This window comes from Melopsittacus undulatus, chromosome 6 (assembly GCF_012275295.1).
Source record: "Melopsittacus undulatus isolate bMelUnd1 chromosome 6, bMelUnd1.mat.Z, whole genome shotgun sequence".
In the NCBI taxonomy this organism is placed as follows: domain Eukaryota; kingdom Metazoa; phylum Chordata; class Aves; order Psittaciformes; family Psittaculidae; genus Melopsittacus; species Melopsittacus undulatus.
In genome coordinates this window covers 15,885,359-15,904,712 of record NC_047532.1, presented here as the reverse complement: position 1 = coordinate 15,904,712, position 19,354 = coordinate 15,885,359, and the positions used below count along the sequence as shown (strand labels likewise).

At 37.5% G+C, this 19,354-nt stretch overlaps 1 protein-coding gene across 1 annotated transcript in view; it reads right to left on the bottom strand.

Annotated features, from left to right (window-relative positions):
• FAF1 (Fas associated factor 1) overlaps positions 1-19,354 on the bottom strand; it is a 174,106-nt gene that overhangs the window by 4,979 nt on the left and 149,773 nt on the right. The window contains exons 16-18 of the mRNA XM_005151116.3: positions 14,459-14,539; positions 14,033-14,110; positions 11,043-11,258 (exon numbers count right to left, since the gene is read on the bottom strand). Coding sequence (XP_005151173.2) covers positions 11,043-11,258; positions 14,033-14,110; positions 14,459-14,539 — 375 coding nt within the window. The remainder of the gene's footprint in view (positions 1-11,042; positions 11,259-14,032; positions 14,111-14,458; positions 14,540-19,354) is intronic.

Sequence of the window (19,354 nt, the reverse complement as noted above, 5' to 3'; positions counted from 1 at the left end):
GCAAGAAAAGCTGCAAAGGCCAGAACAAGTGTCTTCTACGTTTGGGGGAAAAAAAAACAACAATCTGAAGAGGCAGCCTAGGCAACGAAATGATCTTCCAGACTGTAACCATATGGAAACCTATTATTCACTGGAGTATAATTCAAGATACATATCCTAGTCTAAATTGTCTGCAAACCTCAAGTACCTTAGATAATAACGACACATGATGTCCCTTCCTCAGGGTCTCCACACTTAGAAGGTTAGCTAAAAGCATTGTGGAGTACCTGCAGCAAAAGGACTGTGCAGCTTTTCACCATAATTTCAGTGTGCTGCTTAATTCACTGAGGGACAGCAGAGTTTGCAAATGTTTACACCATTACCCAATTAACTAACAATATGGCTCCTACATCTGTCAACAAACAAAGCTGTTGTTGCTTTGTTTTAGCTCCTTGGCATTTTCTGTTCATATGGGTCGCCATTGTACTTAATTATCACACCATACCCCTTCTGCAGCTTCTACTTTGTTATTTGTGGTTTGCAAATATGTTGTTTACTACAAAGTATAGAAGCCTTATTAGTGAACACACCTCCTACCAAAAGAAATGGTTTCTCTTGTATATGTATGAAATATAAGACCTAAGATGTTTTGTAACTTAGTCCTTTAAAACAGAATTATAAACCAAAGAATGATATATGAAAGAGTACTGAGGAGCTGCAGCCCACAAAGGTGTGTCCAGTGTAGTGTTGTAAGGATTTTTATTGACTTAAATTTCAGTGGATTATTTCATAATTCAAAGTATAAAATACAGGCATATTTGTATCTGTGTACCTTGTTTCAATTACCATCAGGATAAAATCTGGAATCCACTTCAGTGCTGACAATCCTTTGCTCTGATGTCACTGCATGGCGCTCTTTTCAAAATAGTCCCACACATTACATAAGTTACACTGTCCCAAACCCCTACACCTTTATTATTTAAAGATATCTTCTATGTTGTTAGCGATTATGCAGGAAATCACTTAAGCATGTGTTTATATACCAAATCTGAATTGATCCTGTTGAACTTAATGAGATTACACAGATACCCATGTGATAAAACCAACACTTTCTTGCTAAAGGTTGCAAAATTCACCACCTTAAGCACTCAGCATTTGTTAAAGACCTAAACGAATGCTGGGAGCACAGTGGTGCTCTGTATTTTCAGCTCCTACAATAACTGTCTTTCTAACAGCTGTATGCATGCACTCTAAGAGTCCACTCACACATCACGTGGTGATACCAGCTGATGAGGTCAATGTATTCTTAAAATATATCGTGTGGTTCTGTTAAGGTAAGCTTTTTAATTACAATGAAATGTAAAGTAAAACCCCTTAAAGAGACTCTAAGCTGTTGCAAGTTTATAATAGTAAGGAGGGTGGCAGAGGAAGGACACAATGTTCAGATGCTGAGAGAGTGTAACTCAAGTGACAGCAAAATTACTAATACCCAAGCTCACAGAATCTAGAATAACATGTATGTGCATTCAGGGCTGTCCCAAAGCCAAAGCAAAGAGCACCCTGGTAGTTTTCATCTTCAGGCAAATGACTTTCTATGCAACCTTTAACACTCCCCTCTCTTCATGGAAGACTCTTTCTAGCAAAATGACCAGAGGTGGTAACAGGACCTTATTCCTATCAGTGTTAGATCTTGCCATTGCACTGCAAAATGTTTCAGGTTCACTGAATTAGGTTTAAGTTGGTAAAACAACACTTTTCTTTCAACTACGGATACAATTTATGCTTTGGTGCACTGGAGCTTAGACTTCATCTTTTAAAAAGCTTTGCTATATAGCCAGTGCTGGTTTGTTGCACAGGAAATTTATTGTTTCATAGGTATTTGTTAAAATGGATTCTGTGGTAATTATTTCAGCTAAGCACTAGGTAGTTGGTCTGAAGTACTTCAGTAGTACTTTGAAGTTTGAATGATTTAAGACTGTGCAAAACCAAGAGATAATAACATTAACTTTTATTTCTCCTGTAAGAACATAGTAGCTACTTACACTTTATGCTGAATAAATCCCTTTGGTTTTTTCATTACCCAGTAATGAAATGCAATACTACTTGAAACAACATCTTAATACATTTTTATAGCAAAGCCCTTTTCCTTCTAGAATGATTTGTGCATTACTCACGTCTTCACCTTTGCTGACATATCTGCTCTATTATACTTCCCCATCCTGAGCAGCTGTACTTTTACCATCTTAAAGGTGTGGTTCCTTACCCTCCCTAACTCTGCAGGGAAAAGATAAATACCAAAAAAATGGCTTAGTGCCCAGGAAGGTAATTTAAAAATAAAGAATCGAATACACAATTATTATGACACTTACACAAGCAGTAAATATCACACCCTTCACCTTTCTCTATGCCCTAGGACAAGGATCTGATTCCTGAGTAGCACAGCCTCTATACCACTTATACACGCATGAATACATTTAATGAATCTAACGGACAAAGAGTTCTTTTACTCTCTTTCCTAATCCTCCTAAAGTATAAATGCAATAGAAATTACTTAAAGGCACACCTGGTAAAGTACTAGATCTGTTTGAAAAACTATATTTTCAGAATGACAGACAAACACAAGTGAAAGTGAATCCTTTCTACCTATTGAAATATCTATGGGTTACACAGATAATATGCTCAACTTGAGCAACAAACAAAAGTGGGGTTACTTTATAGAAATACATGCAATTTGATCTGGTTTAGTTGAATAAACTTGGAGATAATTTACATCTGAATTGAAGAAAGCCATCACAAACAAGGAAAAATATGTCATAGTAAAAGACTTCTAGACTGGATCTAAGTACAAAGCTTTAATTCAAATGTCACACACTTACTATCTTCTCTGAAGATATTTGATCAAAACAATATTTTGGATTAAGCAAATATTAAAAATACATTTACTAAGCAAAGTGACAGACGTTGATAAAACAGCAAAATGTGATGCTATATCCTCTACTTAGAGTGTGCTTTTACTCTTAGAAAAGCTGTGTAGCTCTCTGAGATACCTGAGGTGCCACCAATCTGCACATAATCTATATTTTCATTGCCTTAACATCATTCATATCAGAAAAGAATTTGCTGTATAGATTTTAATCAGTGAAGGCTCATAAACCTTATTTGCATTACTTGTCTTTTTAGCCAGTAAATCAAGATAGCAACTGTGTTCTCTTCTGTTTTTTAAAACACTAAGCATAACGACAGGGCAGTGTAAATAGAAGGAGAAGACCAATCCCAGTGTTGCTCTATTTGCTTAGTAACACATGGACTACCTGGGTTTTAAAGTTCAACGTTATGAATTCATGATTCCACATTAGGGAAAAAAACCCCTTCTTTTAAAACAAAGCTTAAGCCCCCCCAACAAACACTAATTGTCTGTGCACCAAAACTAAATAAAAGTCCCAATGTTAATGGTGTTTAAAAAAATACCAGATTTTTACCCAATTCCTATCACTTAACAGTGGATAGTAAAAGAAATACATAACTACAGTTTATCTACCTTCCAAGAAAAGACATTAGGAATTGCTATATGCAGCAGATCCACCTGGGTAGCTGTGTGGTAGTTCTGGGCTTCTTTTTAGCTCAAGATCAGAATTTTTAGTTAGTGATCAGTACTCCCCCAAAATAAAGCCAAAATTCATCCAGTTACAAACATAACTGAGTATCTGTTTTGTATTTATTTCTAAGATGTCATCTCACTAAAAAAACACTACAAAAAAGGCTGCATCTTCCTCTGGCCTTTAAAACAGCTCATTTTCAATCACAAAATAATGAATACACTTTCATTTTGGCAGGAGAAGTGAAAACACTGAAGAATTTAAATTAATTAAAGTCTCCTTCAATAATATGACTTTTGTTGATGTGCTATTGATGCTGTTAAAGTATTACACAATTTGCCTTACACACTGAGAGCAAGAAGTCAAAGTTAGCATCCATCAGAGGAGTTACTTTCAGGTACTGAACAAGACAGTGCTGGTCTTCACAGTGCCAACAACTCAGACTGGAGGGACTTGGAATCCATGGCAGAGGGCTTGGAACTAGATTATCTTTAAGGTCCCCTCCTACCCAAAGCATTCTGTGATGATTATATGATGACTTCAGATGCTGAGGGAAGAGGGAGGTTGCTGTAAAGTTCCCCTCAGGTTTTCTGCTTTTCTCCCTTCTTTCTGGTTTGAAATCTTTGATTTATTTAGGAATTCTTTGTGCAATTTCTTGGAGAAAGAGAAGCCAACAGAGTACACTGGAATGGGACTTTTCCTGGCAAAGGACCTGTGGGCAGAAGAGCTTCATAACTTGCTCCTTCACATTATTTACTTTCAGTTTTCTTGCTGAGTAGGGAGAAGGTTTAAGTACTGGCATTTACAGATGACAGCATTTGTATGTTAAGCATACACTTCTGCTGTGCCAAGGAGAAAACCAGTCTATTAATTACTTATGGACATTGCTGCCAGCATGCTTATATCGAACTAACAATTATTCATGTATTTAATTATTCTAAACTGTGCTAGCTAAAGAAAGATCATGTCACCAGAAATACTGTAACTTTCACTGTGGACACTGATAAAGAGCTGAAGGGAAGCAAACAGCCACATCTGCTGGAGGTTTGAAAACACATAACTACATTTAGTGCTCCAAGTGAACTACAAGAACTTTGCTTTGCATACATCCCAAAGGGGAATGGATGTGAACACAGTCACTCATAGGAGAATGACTCAGGATTGGATTCATGTGCACTTAATTATAACTGCATGGAAAAACAATCCAAAAGGATTTTAACCACAAGTTCAAAGGATTAAGATGTTCAGATGCCACAATGATATCTACAGTATAACATTGTGATTGGTAGATAGGTAAATAGAATAAAAAGCGCGCCTAAGACCTCTTTGGTGATTCAGTCTCATGTATTACTTATGCAATTACCAAAACAGCAGGAGATCATTAAATTTTCTGGTAACCAGACACAGCATTCTTAGTATCATACTATTACAAAGCCTCTTTATGGGTATTTTATCATTACATTTTCTTCCTACGAGGGGAAAAAAAGTCCATAAAATTGACACTAAGCTTGAATTCTGGGGAAAAAGTATAAAATATCTTAGGCCCAGTTTATGCTGGATAATGACACATGCAACAGCAAAGCTCTGTGGCTTAACTAAGGCATCTTCCTGTGAACATTAATGCGCCTCCCCTGAAATAAATGTCTTGTAAAATGGGGTAGTGCTGAATGAAAAAACACTTGGTCCGCGGGATGTGCCTGGGTGGAATATATTAATCACATGGTTGGCATTAGTCAGTGGGTTAACTAATGAGGATGACTCAACTGAGAGTTCACATACTGCATTGAGCGTTGTGAATGCTTGCTTACTTTAGTGAGTCTTACGTAAAACAGCTCATCTGAAATGCACATCTATTTCCTGAAATTGGTTAAACATCCCCCAGATTCAGAGTTGTTGTTAGAGATCAGAAACTATATTGACCTACAGAATGTAATTTTATTTTATTTTCTAAAGAATAAGCCTACATTTACGTGATGAGGAAGACATTCCTTCCATCTCCTTCCAATGTCTTCATACATGAAGGGCTCTCATCTTTCTCTTTGGATATCATAGTTACTTATGCAGAGACACTAGCTCTGCAAAGACAGATCAAGTCTGTCTTTCTTGGAAGGAAAGATGAAAAATCTGTAATATTTACAGAATTCTTGACTACCAAATGGAAATTACATTTCCACAAAAGTAAACTTTGCATTCAAGAAGTAAAATCTACTCAATATTCTCTAATACTCTCTAAAGTAGTGCCATTGATTTCAGTACAGCAAAAACATCATCTACTCCCTTTTGTATGTGCAGACCAAAAGACTGTGATACTACACTCTGAGCATCAAACTTATTAACAGCAATCCTAGGGGTTGCAAATGCTCCAGTGTTCTGTCTGCCACGATATGTAGTCCTTTCTTCTTGCACTCGACGTTCATCAGTCCAACCATTCTACTGTTGCAAGTCATCAGGAAGAACAACCAGAAATCATGCTTTTAAAAGGCACAGGAATATGCCACACTGGTATGGCCAATTTGCTTAAGCAACTTCTTGGTGTCTTAACTAAACTAAACTGCTTGAATAAATAAAACAACAACATATCCTGAAAAGAGAGGAAAGACAAGGGCAGGTAATATTGACTTAAGGACAGTTGTAAATGACAAGAGGAGGGACATCTAACTTTGTAGGTGGCTATGGCCTTGTGTAAACTAGATCAGAGCTGATAAACACATGCCACCATCAGAGCTGTACTGACCTGTAAAATTTTAAATTATGTGAATTGAAGCAGATGTGAACTATTCTTTGTGGTAGGAAATATAAACACCCATAACTGAACTGACTGGAAAAATTACATGGATCATGTAATAGATTTTTCCTGAACTGATAAAACATTTGAAAACATATCAGAAAAATATTTAATTCATTCAAAACCCTTCTTTGCTAACAGACAGATATTCAAGCTACTTTCCTGATTTATGTGAAGTTACTAAAAGTGCTACAGGGTATAACCATGACACTGCATGAATCATTTTTCACAGTAAAATCTTTCTATCAAGAAGATGGTTAGAGGAATGAACATTAAAAGCCAGAGATGGTCCTGGACATATAATGCTTTCATGAACTATTTAATAAGTTTAAACACTATCTAATGAGTTTAAAAGTAGGTTATCTGGAGTAAGAAGCTTTCACTGACTGAAATGCAGAATAATCCTTACAAAGAATGGCTTATAGAACTGATACACAGAATTGCCAAGCTACCTGGCATAGCAATATGGAGATCAGGCTCTAACACTACCAGTCTGAGAACAGAGGATAGTTACCTTCTCAGACCTATGCGTGCTAAATACTCTTCTTACTACATCAGCTGAGTGTTGTAGCTAATTTGCTATCCTGTGGCATTATTTTCACTACTGTGGGCATCAAAGAGGATTACTCTGAGCACAGGAATGATCACATTTGGGTTTGAAGGAATATTTTAGTATTTATGTATTATATATAAATATATATTATATATATAAAATTTATATAATGTAATATAATATTACGAATTGTCTGACTCTAAATTTACTGCAATCCTGATCATTCCTAATATAAATTGACATGCAATTTGAGTTAAATCTCATTTCTGCCCTTTCAAGGGAGACAGATTTTTTGTTTCTGTTTATTTAAACTGCTGTTGAAATTGGTTAATTAAAAGGATTTAAAAAATCTTAATACTCTAAACAGAGCAAACTGGTTCTGAATTATTAAGCAACATTTTAGATGCATTTAAATAACCTTAAGTGACTTAACTGCCACCTGATCCTAAGCTGTGGCTCAGAAAAATAAAATGTGAAATACTGTAGAAGTCTTGGCTTACCAGGGCCTCCAGATACAGTAAATAAAGAGCTTAAGTCTCTAATACCGTGTCTGCAAAAGGCATACTCTCAAATACATAACTAATGCTCCACCTTAAGGAGGAAGGAGCAAAAGAAATTATAGGTTGCAATTTTGATTTTTTTCCAGAAGAAATTAAGAAATTCAGTCTTTCAAAAATAGTCTTTTGAAAGAGAAAGCATGCCAGAACCATAAAACACTTGCCAACATATCATTAATCATACTAGGGTGGCTGAAGCCCAGATTGGGTAAATTTGTTCTGCACATTTTTCCTATAGGTTCAGCTAGACCTGATACACTTCACCTTCTTGTCTAAACTGTGGTTAAATGCCCACTCCATTAGATGTTAGAGAGTTTTAGGAAGACTTCTGCAGATCTCCACAGAAGGAAGTAAGAAACTGACCAACTGGGAAGTCTCCAGGATACTGGGAGAAGGTGGATCATACAGGTGGCAGATTGACAGGACTACTGAAATTAGTGTTTGGGAAGGCTTTTAAGAGAAAGGAACACAGAAGAAATACTGAATGAGGTTGACTGAGCACACTAATATGCTTAGGGTGAGCTCTTTTTGTTATAGTTAAATGCATTTTGAAGATTAGAGCAATTCTTGAAAGAAAGGGAACTATAATTCTAAAATCAGCACACACATTTGAACAGGTCACACATATGCTTCCATTGAAGCCTTTGCAGGTACATTTAAGAATAAAGCAAAGAACTTATAATACAGCTTTTCACTCAAAAGATGTGCTTGCCAAATGGTTTCAAAGTTAGAGGTGCAAGTTACCTGCTGACCCAGGTTCACCTGTGTGATACACATTTGTTGGTATGTTATGTAGTGCCTTGTTTAAGATACTGAGAGAGGACCTGGTTAATATCTAATTTCAGCACTAGTAGAAAGAACAACACAGTCAGTGACAAAGACCCAATAACAAGTCACTGCATGTGCTTAACTGCTTTGGAATGTCACTGCTGCTTTAAAATCTACAAGTAGTGTCTGGAAAAGGTTAATCTGTGTATTTACTCATGTGTACTAGTTTGTATTTACAGTAGGGTTATGATACCAACTTTAAGTTAGCCAAGGATATCTCTGTAAGCAACTGGAACATAGAACTAAGAACTAATGAATTTTTATATATGAAAGACATAGAAATACTTCAACAACACTGTATCAGGACTGATGGCTTTGAAAAGCAGGAAAAAATGCTCTAACAAGTTTATTACAAGAAAATGCTGAATTGGTTAAAGAGAATCCACATGTTTTGATAAGATAAAAGCACTTTTAAGGGTGCGTGTTATGGAATTACAAAGGAGGATAGAGGAAAAAAATACTGCCTGGAGAAGACATGTTTTCATCTTATTGCAGCAAAAAGTCCAGCAAAGTAATTCTGATATATTCAAACATATATTTTTAAAATATGCTATGTATAAACATGTTTAAATATAAACAGCATTTTAAATGCCACTGTTTTCTGGAGCACAGGCATCCTAAGTGCTCTGTTCTTGCTGCACAGATTTCAGTGGATGTTTGTGATACAGAAGGGTCTTGACAAATTGCACTGTATTTTTAAGAGTAGCTTAAGGTAATGAATATATACTTTTACCGATTTCCAAGGTATTCATCAACTATGGAGTTACACACTTCCAACTTCCCCAGAGTGGGGAACATGGCAGATGTCATTTATAGCTCTCGGTGGTTAGCAAAACCCCTGGGGATTATTTTTCATCTGTTGTAGCTCTGGTGGTCACAATGGCAACCAGATTCATACACGACCACCGAGTCAATCGGCATGAATCATTTATGTGACTCCTCATACATGGCATTATTAGGCTGGAATCATAGAAAAAAAGATGACAGGGTCTTTGCTTCCCACGCAACAGACCAACAGCTCCGTATCCTGCTGTTAGATTCTTTCTTTGCCTCAGCATTTTCTCCCTGACAGTTTCACAAACACACTGAAAATACCAGCCTGATCTAATTTCGTGGCCTTTTTTCTTTTCTACACCTTTCTTAATTTGTTCTTATATGAGTCATCTGATCAATTTTTGAGTTTGTTACAGGGGACTAGAATTAATAATGATGATGATGTGAACATCATCAGTACAGTGAACATCATCAGTACAGAAACAGTCTAAAGTGCAAACAAATGTGTAGTAATATACATGCAGGGTTTTCTATATTAAATATGTACTAAGATATAAATATGTTACAGTTCAGGAGGTATGAATTCCAGAATATTTAAAATACACAAAACCATTGTTTAGACTGTGAAAAATTGTTTTTCTTCAGTCATATAAACGGAATGATTGGTAATCCTGGAAACAGAGATATGACTTCTAGTTCTTGGTTCCACTGGAAATGATATTACATGTGTAAGGAGTAAAGTTAATTAGTGATTAATGAGATTCCTTAAATGCTGCTTTTCAGTCTGACAGATTAGGAACCTCAATATGAGACAAGGTGGAAGAAAAGCTGCAAGCACTACAATCCTGTTCACAGTTATGCCAAAAGGTGGTCAGAAATCACATCCACTCTCAAGATTGTATTCTTGCTAAGGACATTATTTTCTTCCCTTTTGGAGTACATACAAATCAGATGATAAAGCAAGAGGTATCTGTTACAAACTAGTACTATAAACACACTAATCAGAGCCGTATTCCTAGTGAACTTCCTGCAGGGGCAGTGATGGGAAACAAATGGCAAAACAACCCAATTTACTGAGCTCTTTTGATGAAAAACGGCTTAAATAGTCACCTGGAGATGCCTCCAGGAAAAAAAACCACATCTGATCCAGAGCTGCCCCCACATGTTTAATACTGAGGCAGTATGGCCAAAAGCTGCTTTACCCATCTTTGCTTAGCTCTGTTTTGTCACCTCTGTAGTGCCTGTTACCTTGGTCTTTCATAGAGGCCCTGGGTAATTGCTGCACAGTTGGATCCCTTTGCTGTAACAATGGCTAAATAAGAAATTAAAGTTAATTTGTAATAGAGCAGAAAACACACAGGTATATTTTCAAAGAAACCTAGTAACCAGTGCATAAATATCTGTTGATAAATTAACAGAATTAAATTGGCATTTGCAAGCAGTATTGGTTTTGAAAATGGGTCACAGCCAGCACATCATTAGAATTTTGAGGTAGGAGATACAAATGATTATTTACTGGTATTATGTAACAGGTTAATGAGTAATCTACTAGAACTTACTGATTAGCTCATAACTGCATACTATTGAATCCTGAGCCTTCCTGGTTCATAACATAAAATTACATCAAAATGGCAAACCAAAAAGATCAGAAGTACCAGCTATTAACAGATGCAAACAGAGTACTAATTTCAATGTGCCTTCCTTCAAAACAGGACATTATCACTGATGGCTCAGCATATTTGGGCAGTTTTCATTGAATACAGTCCACAATTTGTTTGTTTCAGAAATGGAGGATTTTTTACAACGTTACTGGAAACAGATTTCGCAATGCAATTTTGTATGTAACATCTGATAGTAGTTGGCAGCACGCTTACTGGTACCTTTTACCTTCTATGCTATAACATACCGGTCCTCTAACATACTGGAGAAAGAAGTAGTGGTATTTATTCCTGAAAGGTACATTTACTCACATCTCTCCTCGGAAAAGTGCCCAGCAGCTTGTACTCCTCCCAAGGATATCCCTTGGAAGCTACAAAATCAAAGACAACCTGCAGCTTGCTGCTGGCCAGGAAACGTCGCTCGAAGAACTCTCCACTGGGCGTCCGAATACGCAGTTTACTGACAGACTCGGTGCTCTCCTCTTTCGGTTCGGGAGGCAAAGATTGCTCAAGAGAGAGCCTGATAGCCTGAGGAAGGAAAAATAACCATTGAGCTTGCAATGCTATCAACAGAAGGACAGAAAGCCTTTCTTTTTATTTCTTCTAGAACTTCAAGATTTGCCACAGTGCTCCAGAGCCATAGTTGTGCTTTAGATCTCAATGACAAAATCATTTTTATTCATTCCTTAATAACAGCCCACCAGACAACTAATTAAAATAAATCCGTCCTTATAACACATATTATTAGGTCTACAGTTAATGCACGATGGGGATAAGTAATTTAATCATTTGGCAGAACGCCTTGGAAAAAATTTGAATGAGAGAATGATTGTCAAGTGGCCAATTGCTTCCTTGAAGGGTATAAATTAAAAGGCAGTAAAGGTATTTCTTTAAGTGCACTTATCAAATCGCCTTCCTCTTGCACAGAGTAATTGACTTTTTGCAGCAAAGACAAGACCCTCAGTGGCAGTTCAGAATTAAAAGAAATATATGCAGGAGAGTTATTATAAATAATCTAAAACACTGATAAAAGACATCATTAAAAATATCATGGAGGTACATTAAGATACATAGTGTACATATAAAAATAGGAATGGTCAAAGAAGAAAACTGGGAGAATAGAGACAGAAGCTCTAAGATTTAAAGCAAGCAATTACTATTATTTGCCGGAAGATGGTTCCAAGAACATGCGTGCACAGTTTCTGCAACAACTTGCATGAAATCAGCCCCAAATGTAATGACATTACCTGCCTGAAAATGGGTTTGATTGTGTTCCTGCTAACACTGTGTATGCTGCTGATGTCAGGATTTTAAGGGCAGGAGCCCAGCCTGTCCTCTGCTTCCAAGATCTACTACAACACTAATACTTTGAGCAGGTTATTTTGGTTTTTAATTGATGTCTAGTATTTGATTGCTGAACAAGGAGGGGTTGATTTTGGAGGGCACTGAATACTGTCGGTACTCATGGACAGGCACCATCATCTGTTAAAAATCAGATCATACTTAGAAAGCAGTCTTGTTACACTATCACCTCACTTGAGGCAGCAGTTAATGAGAATGTCAATGAATGGGAGAAACATCATGATCATACTGCCTGGCCAAAATACACCTAAAGACAATTTTCCAACCTGAAGAGGCAGTCAGGTAGGATTTACCCAGATTTTCTAGGAACTTTCAAGATACACAGTTGCTATTTGTGCCTTTGAAAACCTCCCCAAGGTCACTTAGTAACAGAAACTGATGGAAGATGATCCCATTAAACAGAAAGAACAGGGCAGAGCAAGGCTTATGAAGGCTTTTAAATTGTCTTACTTCTTACACACAAACCTCTGAGCAAATTATATCTCAGTATAAATATTTATACATAGAACTTGAGTTCATTTTTGCTCATCTACTATGAGATTATGTTTTAAATAGATTCTATTTTAATTTTCTCTCGCTCTATTCTCAACCACCTGCTTACTATCTTTCTGTTTTGACATTTCCCCACAAAGTATAACAACAGATGCTACATTATTTACTGAACCCAATCAATTATATTATAGAAAAATAAACAACAGTAGCTCATTAGAGATCTTTTCTTTGTGCAAAGAGTGCGTCGCTCCCTAAAGTAACTAGTCTCCGAGGCTTCAACATAAAATGGCAATTTACAATGGATATTCTGTACCAGCAAACCAACTCAGAAAACAATGACGTGATGGATCACATTAAAAACTCTTGGAACTGAACAAGCAATTTCAGTTTGTTGATAAAAAGATGTTCAGCTCAATAGTCAGATTTTAAATATACGAACTGAACACAAAGCCACTTCTGTAAGTAAACACTGTTGCAAAACAATTCAGTATAAGTAATCTGTATACTTGAAAATGGGGAGTGTTAGTAAACATTATTGTTAAAATCCCTTTTGTTCTGCTAAGCAAACAGATCCTATTATTTTCATCACTGCACTCTACAGTTAAACAGGGAAGCGCAGGTATATTTTGATAACATGGACTAGTCTTGCAACCTTTGTGTAAGAAAACCATTTCCAAAAGGCCAATGTATCAGGAATGGTTCAGGAGCAGATACAATAAAGCAGAAGTAATTATTGTTTTCTATGCATGCAAAATTACTTAAAAAAACCAAAACCAAACCATCTTATTTAAATCTGACTGTGAGCTGACTGCTCAAGAATTTGTTACTGCTTCATGCTACTGCTACTGATTTATGTTTAATTGCTATTAACATCACAGAATTCCATCTTACAATTACCCCTGACATAATTCTCACAGTCTAGTTTTATGCATTGCTCTTTCAGTAGTGCTTCAGCTTCCATTCTTGGCTTATGCAGCCAAATACAGCCAAACAGCAGCTAAATACATCATCAGATACTGCAGGACAAAAAAGAAATCGACAGCACCTTTCTCAAACCAGTGTATATTGCTGCTGGACTGAATTTAGTATTTCCTGGAAGAAATGAAAGGGATCCATGGTATTGTATGTTTAAAGGAGTGCCTGCAGAAACTAAGTTAGAAGTTCCCAAAGATTCCACCAATTATGGAGCTCGTTTGCTGGATCTCCTATGTGCAGGCCTATCTAATACCGGCTCTAGTTCAGACCCAGATGATGCAACGGAAAAGCTATTAAAACAATGGATGAAAATTATTTAGCTGCACTATGTTTTTTATATATATGGTAAGAAAATAACTTTCAAAAGTTAATTAATTTTGAAATTCACATAAAAGTTATACTTTGAATGAATGTTGCAATGTCCATAAGGTTCATGAACCCAAAAAGCTGTCAGAGAAGGTAAAACATCCTACCTCACGTTCTTCCTCCTGTTCTTTCCGAATTTGTTCCAAGCGAAACTGCTCTGCCATTTCTCTCTCCTGTGCTTCCCTCTAAGAAACAAACAGCCATCAGACATGTATTACCTCACTTTCCACAGCTGTGTTTAATGACAAGCATTAGTCAAATAAAAGCAAAGAAACTCAACCTTTCTGCAGAAATTATCAGAGAGAAGTCATTCCTTTCCCAACTTCTATTATTGTGTGGCCAGGACCACTTTAGCAGGAAGATGGAGTCAAGTCTACTCCTAGTGACTGTATCCAGTTCCATTTTATAACCTCTAGGGGCAATAATGGCTCCTAGAGCAACCATATCATCTCAAGAGCAGAACAGTTCTCTGCACCAGAGATACTTCACCAGCTGTGGAGAGATTCCCATCCTGACATTCACCCTGCACGCACCTTTGCTCTGTCAGCCTCCAGTGATATGCGGTATGCTTCATCCTGCTCTCTTTTCACATTTTCTCTGGCTTCACGTTCATCCTAAAGTTAAAAAAAAAGAAAACAAAAATATCAGCAATCAGTGGACCAATATATCTTTATGTTCAGCAGCACTTTTTAATACCAGTAACTTCAAATTACTTGACTGCCTTACTCATCTAACTGCTGCTAGGAGAAATAAGTTCAGAAATGCCTCAAGGGTGACACTGCTTTAAAAATTATGACTTACTTAAAGCTATGTTTCAATTGTCATGTAACAGATCAGTGTGTCCAAGCCCTGTCCTGAGGGCTGGACCTGGTACCAAGACTCTTTGCTCTGCCATCTTTATCAGGGCTGTGACTGTTGCAGCCCCCAGGAATGGTGCAGCCCCAGGCATGCCACTGGAGGGGTATGTGTGTGCTGGTGCTGGGGAGGGTTTCACTCCTGCAGCTGACAATTTGGATGGTCTTGTAATAGGGAAGGACAGACTGTGGATTAGAGGATGAGGCTGGATTTTAATTTGCTCTCCACTCAGAGTAACAGTGAATAACAGCTTGTCCTGCAAGAGAAGACCTGTTCCCAGGTCCTGGTAAAAAAGCCCTCAGGGGGACCCATCCAGGGTTGTGACTGTCAAACATCATTCAGAGGCCTCAATTCACAGTGTTGAATATTACACAATAATAGGAAAGCAGCAAGTACTGCTCTGAAGCATCTCAGATGGACAGATGCAGGCAGACAAGAAACATGAGGTCAGCATGCCAACTTCAGGCCAGCAGACCTAGCAAAGTATCTTATTAATGATCACAGCACGAAGAAATAAAGGTTTACTAAAAATACATGAATGACAAAGTGAGGTATCATGCACACAGTGGAGGATCAAGAAGTGGATATCCCTGAAAGCTGGAATAACTGCACTGGGGTGATGTCTGATAAAGCAAAGTATACAATCAATAGCTTCATACTCCACTTCTGGAGCCAGAGACAGCGGCTGTTGCCCTATGCTTACTCCTCTTACATCTTATAATCCTCCCAGAGCCCTGCAGAGGCTGCACTGGTCCCTACAAAAATCAATAAGATTTAGTAGCTGTGAAATTGCTAGTGAGCTCAGCACATTCACCTGTGGTACCAATAACCATTCACCAGTAACACAGTACTTGCACTGGGGTAATTATACTCTGGATTTCATAGAAATGAAGGTCTGCTACCTACTGCTTCTTAAAAAATTATATTAATTTTACCATTCATTCGTAAGGTTTATTCCACATAACGGAATCATAATGTAAAAAGGACTATAACCACTGAATAACTCATTCACCTTCTTGGCTTCTCTAGACCTTGATAAGCTTTTATGTGTTATGCTCATGGAGTATCTTCAACAATTAACTCAAACCTTATAGCTGAAACTACCCTACATTAATATTCCATTTCTGAGAAGAGGGTTTTTAATAACAGCTCCGATTTTTATGCTATCAAAAGTATGAGGAAAGTGTCTTGAATACACAAAGGTTTTCCCAACTCTTCTCATAGATGGAATGTAACTGGTAAAGGAAAAAGTTTTGTACGATCTATACTGGGACTTTCCACAAGCATACCATATATTTATCTTAGAATGGTGAGAACCAAAACTATCTTCCCAAATCAGCTTTCTAAAGGAAAATGACTTCAGGTAATCTGTGAGAGGATGTAAAAACCATTATGAATTATTTCAAAGAGAACCTATTTAACTTTCATTTTTGCATCTTCATATATCACACCTAACTTCACACACACTGAATTTCAAAGGTCACACAAGTCCAGTTAAAGCCCCAAAGAAAACTGAAAGATCAGATGCAACTATTCCAACTACAGGCTCTTTCCTTCATCATAACATAGTTTAGTTAGTATAGTATAGTATAGTTATAGTATAGTTAGAACCCCAAATCAACACTCAAAAAATAAAAATTAAAATGTTATAAAAATTGTTAAAACTGACTCAGTGTATATATACATTAATCAGAGTAGTAAGAAACTGGCTTTTATTCTTCATTTTACTTGTCCTGGTTTGATCAGTAGCAGTCATTTTTTCTCCTTCTTGGTAGCTGGTGCAGTGCTGTGTTTTGACTTTCAGGCTGGGAACGGTTGCTGATAGCAAGTATGTTTTGAGTTACTGCTCAAATGTTTGGTTTGTCCAAGGCCTTTTTCTGAGCTCATGCTCTGCCAGGGAAGGAGGGGAAGCTGGGAGGAAGGAGAGACAGGACACCTGACCCAGGCCAGCCAAAGAGGTATTCCATACCATAGCATGTCATACCCAGGATGTAACCGGGAGAGACCCGGAAGGGCTGGAGCTCTGGGGGTTGGAGGAGGTATTGGTCGGGGCTCGGTCGGGCAGGGTGGGGTGAGTTATGGGTCGGTGGCTGGTGAGGTGTTGTATTCTCTTCACTTGTTATTGGCTTTATCATTATTATTTGTAGTAGTAATGGCAGTAGTGATTTGTGTTGTGCCTTAGCTATTAAACTGTGCTTATCTCAACCTGTGGGGGCTACATTCTTTGGATACTCCTTCTTAACTCTCCGGGAGTTGGGGGAGCAAGGGGGGGAGTGACTGAACGAGCTGTGTGTGGACTTGGTTTAAACCACGAGAACTGTCTAGAAGTTATTAGAAGTTATCCATGATGAGCATGGGATTCATTTACCTACAGAGCGCTTCACAAAAGAATTTCTGGAATAGGTTTAAATGATATAATCTAGATGGTAACTGCAAAACCCACTGACGCTATCGATTCTGCAACTACAATCAAAACATGAATTCCAAGCATTTTAAAAAATTAAAACATTATTTCCTCCATATTCATCACAGTTATCATCATCCTAAAAGTGGATTATGAAAAAGACATCAGGAATGTGAAGAATTATGATGCATGACTGGTCCTCATGGAAATATATGAGCCACATCTAAACGTAAATGACTGTGCCACCAAGTTCTACAATGCATTGAAACATTTACTGAAACTAACTTTAAAACCAAATCTGGAACCCAGATTTCGTTAGGTAAGAAGCAGATGTAATCCTATGACATGTCTCTTTGAACCTACTTCTGTATTTTGTTAATACTGGTCACACTCAACAGGAACCACCTCTATGTAACATTCTCTGGTTCAGAGTTACACTTTGGACAGATTTTAAACATTAGATAAAGCAATTCTCCTTTTTGGAATGCAGTTTGTTATTTTAGCCATCTCTTCCTCTAGAGAAATCATACGAAGTACGAGGATGACTGAAGTTCACCAGAAAGCAGCATAAGGAAATTCGTAACAGTGACAGGGAGAGCAGAAGAAAATATTATGCAGAGAATCTTTCACTAACAAAAAACACATGAAGAAAAATAAAACTGCCACACCATTAATAATTACTTTTAAAAATTTTGTGTTACCCATCAACAAAATTTGAGGTAGCTGAAATAATTCTTGTTAAACCCTATATAAACTGCAGTATCTACTGACCATCACTAAATGCATCTCCACAATACTTTAGCAGTGAAGGCAAATTTGCCATCTTTCTTCTTCAAGCAATCAAGGTGTAAGCAGACAACGACTCATCCCAGGTCACCTTAAAAGTCTTCATTAGAAATGAGGGTTACACAGCAAAGACTGAAGGCAGGTGTGAATATAAACCATCCACATCTCATAGGGCTTAGGCAGGAGATGAGGAGGTAACTTTCCTTTGCTCTTTAAAAGGAAAAAGTCACTGATCTCTGTTTTCCCATTTTGACAATGCAATAATCAGGAGGACACACTGATTTCATAGAAAGGTTATAGTTAAAATAACTGCAGTTACCCACAGAAGATATTCTTCAGCTTTGAATTTACTTTGCTTTCATGCATACTGCAAATACAAAGTCACAACAAAAGTAGAAAACATGTATTTCATAGAATCATAGAATAGTTAGGGTTGGAAAAGACCTTAAGATCATCCAGTTCCAACCCCCCTGCCATGGGCAGGGACACCTCACACTAAACCATATCACCCAAGGCTTCATCCAACCTGGTCTTGAACACTGCCAGGGATGGAGCATTCACAACCTCCCTGGGCAACCCATTCCAGTGCCTCACCACCCTAACAGTAAAGAATTTCTTCCTTAGATCCAGTCCAAACCTCTGTTGTTTAAGTTTCAACCCATTACCCCTTGTCCTATCACTACAGTCCCTAATGAATAGTCCCTCTCCAGCATCCCTGTAGGCCCCCTTCAGATACTGGAAGGCTGCTATTTTCATGAGACAGTTACAAAGGACCAGATAAAACCTCAAGTAACAAGAACCTTGAGCAATATTCAGAGCCACAAGACTAAGAAAAGCTAACAGAGAAGGTTAGGAGGAAATTTAACAATCTCCAATAATTACTGCCTAAACCATTTGTTGAAGTTACCCCTGAAGCACCTAATAGAATGTGCTTTCAGATGCAAGATGATGAAAAGAGAGATTCCTGACTGAATTTAGGACTGCAGGTTCCACAGGGAAATAAAACAAATACACCATACATTTAGATTTTTGGATGGGATGTTTTGCTGGAAAAGTCAGCATTGGCCCTCATGTGATATTTTTTATTTACTGTTGTTGCTTCTGAGGGTAGGATTTAATGATTTAACCCCAGAAATCAGTTTAATACCTGATCTGTCTCAGGGAGACATGTTATATTTTATTCCCCATTGCCCCTTGGGATATGTTTCACTGTGAAGTAAAACCAGACTAGACAGAACTTGAGAAGATAACCATGAGCAGAAGACATTTCTCAGAGCATCACTGAGTAAACGGGTGTTACAAGAAAGAAAAAAACCCAAAGAGAGTGTATTTACAAATGCTTAATGCTTATCTGAACGACAGGTCATTTCACTGAGCCACTCCT